The sequence below is a fragment of the Arachis ipaensis genome, chromosome B3 (genome assembly GCF_059453495.1).
Source record: "Arachis ipaensis isolate K30076 ecotype BB chromosome B3, ASM5945349v1, whole genome shotgun sequence".
Classification (NCBI taxonomy): domain Eukaryota; kingdom Viridiplantae; phylum Streptophyta; class Magnoliopsida; order Fabales; family Fabaceae; genus Arachis; species Arachis ipaensis.
Genome location: NC_142438.1, coordinates 52,245,371 through 52,249,292, shown reverse-complemented (window position 1 = coordinate 52,249,292; position 3,922 = coordinate 52,245,371). Strand labels below are relative to the sequence as shown.

General features: G+C 41.1%; 1 protein-coding gene across 1 annotated transcript; it reads right to left on the bottom strand.

The window, feature by feature from the left end:
* Positions 1-385: 385 nt before the first annotated feature.
* Positions 386-914, bottom strand: LOC148570638 (uncharacterized). Its single transcript, XM_088507909.1, has 3 exons — positions 731-914; positions 582-664; positions 386-469 (listed from the first exon to the last, which is right to left on the bottom strand). The coding sequence occupies exons 1-3, from the start codon at positions 912-914 to the stop codon at positions 386-388; spliced, it is 351 nt and encodes a 116-aa protein (XP_088364035.1).
* Positions 915-3,922: the final 3,008 nt, after the last annotated feature.

Here is a 3,922-nt window from a genome sequence, read left to right as displayed (position 1 = left end):
AAGCTTTAAAGAAATGGCTTAATAACAAATCATTTGTCCAAAACCAAATCAATTAAAGTAAACCAGGCTGAATTCAAAAGTGCATTCGACTTCGCAATTCATCAAAACAATTAACTCAAATCAAATCAATCCTCAGCGGATTAAACTCAGATTTCAAATCTTTAAAGAATCAACTTCAAAACATTACATTTCACAAAGCCGCACAACAATTCAGCCAAACCAACATCCATAATCATTCGAGTCAGTCAAATAATACATGAGACAGATACAATCACCAAATACACAATATCTCACATCAGTATCCATATGTAATAATTCCAATACATAAAACATAGTTTTTAGAAAGCGCCCCTACCTCAAAACGCAATTCCACAACCCAAACGCCTCACAGAGTCCTTTCCACCTCAACCCGAACTGACGGCAACCAAAACCTCAGCTCCCAGCCACTTTCGCAATAATCATAGCAACACTAATCGCAACATATAATAATCAGGACTCGATCCCACATTACCAAGACTCATATTCATTAATCAAACACAACCGAATACTAACGCGATGCTTTTCGAAACATAATTTCTTACCGGAATAACAACACGAAGCAGTTGCGATTTCGAACCGGCCTCGACAACAGCTCCGGCGGCAGCCAGAAGCTCCGGTGGATCAACTATAAAAACCGCGCAACATTAAAACCTTCTCAAGTTCCAAAATGACCAAAACTGCAAATTAAAACCCTTACCGACAACGGCAAAAGTAGCCAGAATCTCTGGCGGTGGTTCCGGTGGCCTCAGAACTCCGGCAGCAGCGCTGTCAGACTCCGATGGTGTTTCAGGACAGCTCCGATGGCAGGAAGGTTTTCTGGCGACCATACACAGCAGACCCCCAACCACAGCAGCGACTAGGAGACCGGCGGCCATGGCGGCAGACTCTGACGGCACGGCAGCAAAGGTGGTGGAGCCACCCACGGCGACGGGGATACCCTCAACCACAACCGTGGCAGCAGCGGCGATGGAAGGGCAGCGTTGCTTCCTCGTGACTCATCCCTTTCCCTCTTCTCTGTTCGCAGCTTCAACGGCGGCGGCAAGGGACGGGTTCGACGACGGCGATGAGACGGGCTGGTCGGCGATGAGGAGGACGGCGGCGACGAGACAGAGAGGCGCGGCGCTGGTAGCGGCAGAGCACGACGACGCTTTTCTTCCTCGCGTTGTCAGCGACCGTAGCGACCTCTACCTGGTGCGCCCCTGACTTGCACGTCTTCTTCCTCCATCGATCGGCGTCGGCGAGCGGCAGGGCATGACGGAAGCCCCGACGTCGGTGACCCAGGGCCACCCTCTTCCTCGCGTAGCTCTCTGTTTCAACATCTCTCTCTCCTCTGTTTGCAGTTCATGGCGGTGGCAGAAGCTTCACCCATGGCGGCGCTGCAACACGGTGACAGATCAGCAGCAAGGCGCGGCTTTACGGGGCGGTGATGCATGCGAAAACGGCGGCGGTGAGGCAGCAGACGCAACCGGCTGTGGCGGCAGGGCGTGTCGGGTTCGGCGAATCAGTGGGCGGCAGTGGCAGGAGGCGCGGCAAGATGCACGGCGGCGCCAAGCCCTTCTCCCTCTCTACCTCGCTGCTCTCTTGGACCTTCCCCCTTTCCCTGATTCCGTTTTTCCCCGTTCACTTCCTTTCTTCCTTTCTTTCTTTCTGATGGCAGCTGCGGCTATGTGTGTTTAGGGGGGTGGCTAGGGTTTCATTTTTTGAAAATTAGGGTTAGGGGTACTTTTGTAATTTCAAATAAAAGTAGGGATATTATAGTAATTAGAAATAAATTCTAATCCATTAATAATAATGTATAAAAATACTATTTGCTCATCAATTTCATAAATTATTTTCAATAAATTGTCCCCACCAAATAATTAGAAATAATATACTTATTTTCTCCATTTTCCAAAATAGTAATATCAATATTCTAAAATATTAATTACTTAGTCCAAAATCATATAAAAATCCTTTTTATTTCATAACTACCAACTATATGATTCAAATATAGAAAATAATCCAATAATTGTAAAATTGGATAATAACCATAACTTATCTCAAATTCAATAAATCAAAATTTGCCTTAATTATCTTTAATAAAATAATTTCTGAAATTAAGGCTATAAATAACAATATGATTTGAGACTTGATCATAATAAGACTTTTCAAAAGTTCTGGGTCTTACATCATACCCACCTTATAAAAATTTTCGCCCTCGAAAATTGATACAAAATGAAAGGAATTTCATAACAGTTCACCCTTGAACACATTTAAAGAAGAAGCAAAAATATCCCTAAAACATAAACATATATACGGTTTTCAAATACTTGGGTGGTCGTATGCATAATGATACAAAGGTAGGAATGTGATTGCAAAGCAAACGTTACAAGATAGGCTCAATGCACAAGGCCATATGATCTCAAAGCTTTACAAAAACTTGAGGTACCAAATAGGATGCAAATCAAGATGGGCGTTCACAAAGTAATGATGACATGGTTCAAACATGTGATAGTAAGGCAAGGCATTGAAGGTTATAAAACATGATGGGGTTAAAACGATGTGCTCAATATCCGCACACTAATCTTATATCAACCTCAAGGTTTCAACTTTCCAACTCCATCAACCACTTTACAATCCCCATACTCGATCACAAGCCTGACAACCGCAAACCCGTTCGCAAGGAACAAAACACCCACAACTCATAACGTTGCACACCTACCGCTTCAACTTCTGTATACACATATCACGCCTTAAAGAACTAACGCATCGCGTTACTACGTCTACAAGTCGCACGTGATATCAAAATAATTCTCGAGTCTACTCAGAAGGATACAAGACTTTAGAAAGGAGAGTCAAATGTCAAGGATAATACTCAAAGATTTGAGAGAGTGTATCCAATTCCAGATAAACAAGGATGCTCAAGCAGTGAAGTTTGCGAGAAATGAATCAATTGACAACTTCAAAGATAACCCTTGGATCAAAGAAGTTCAACAAGATCAATAGGAGGAAAACCAGCACATCAGTCTGAAACAAACTCAAGCTGAGTCGAGGAAGCATGAGGTTTACAGAAGAGAATATTTCAAACCCAAGACAAAGCTTACAGAACTCAAGAGCACGATTAAAAGTACTTCCGAATACATTGTTCATAAAGGAACCAAAACTTGCGGAAAAACCACTTCGCAGTCTAAAAGAAAGGTTAAGTAACAACATCCTTCAAGAGAGTAACAAAAGCATAATCGTGGCTTTACTTCAATACAACTTCATGTTGAAGTAAATCATGTAGAGTTTTAAAAAAAAAACAAAATGCACACAAGTTTTGCTAAGAGCTAAAATATTTTCTCAAATATTTTAGAAAGATAATTAGGTGCACAACTTAACCAAAAGTAATTCATAAAACTCAGAAGAGAAATCAAATGCTTGTTCAAAAATTCCCAAGCCCATATTCAAACAAGCGTGTATAACATTTATTGCGGGGACAAAAGAGGAAGTTAAACTCTCTTTAGAAAAGAAATTTCGAGGTAAAATTTTACTTACAATCTGGTAAGGAAATAAGTGGTGCGTTACAAACAAACCGGTTTCCACTAAACAAGGAAGCTTTTCAAAACTTCATTTAAAATAGCGCATGCCAACTTTAAATTAATTTCGTCAAAATTGGGCAATGGTTTCAATCTCAATCAAGCAACAGAAAATAAATTCCGTTTAATATTTCTTCAAAGAGAATTCAAAACTTCTTTAAAAAGATTCAAAACAAGACTCCAAAAGTGTTCTTGAAATCACCATCTCAGAAGAACATTCAAGAAGTTTAAGATGTACTAAAAAGGAGTCAAGCCATACTAGAAAAGATCTTAAATCAAAGTAGTTTAAACAAGATCCACTAGGCATGCGACATCAAACAAGCTTT

Bases quoted from the DNA above. Each gene is read 5' to 3' on its own strand.
- LOC148570638 (XM_088507909.1), bottom strand. From the start codon at position 914: ATGGCCGCCGGTCTCCTAGTCGCTGCTGTGGTTGGGGGTCTGCTGTGT. The intron at 665-730 runs GTTTTAATTTGC...CGGTTTTTATAG, and splicing joins TTTTGCCGTTGTCGGTAAGG to TTGATCCACCGGAGCTTCTG. The intron at 470-581 runs GTAAGAAATTAT...TGTTGCGATTAG, and splicing joins TGCTTCGTGTTGTTATTCCG to TGTTGCTATGATTATTGCGA.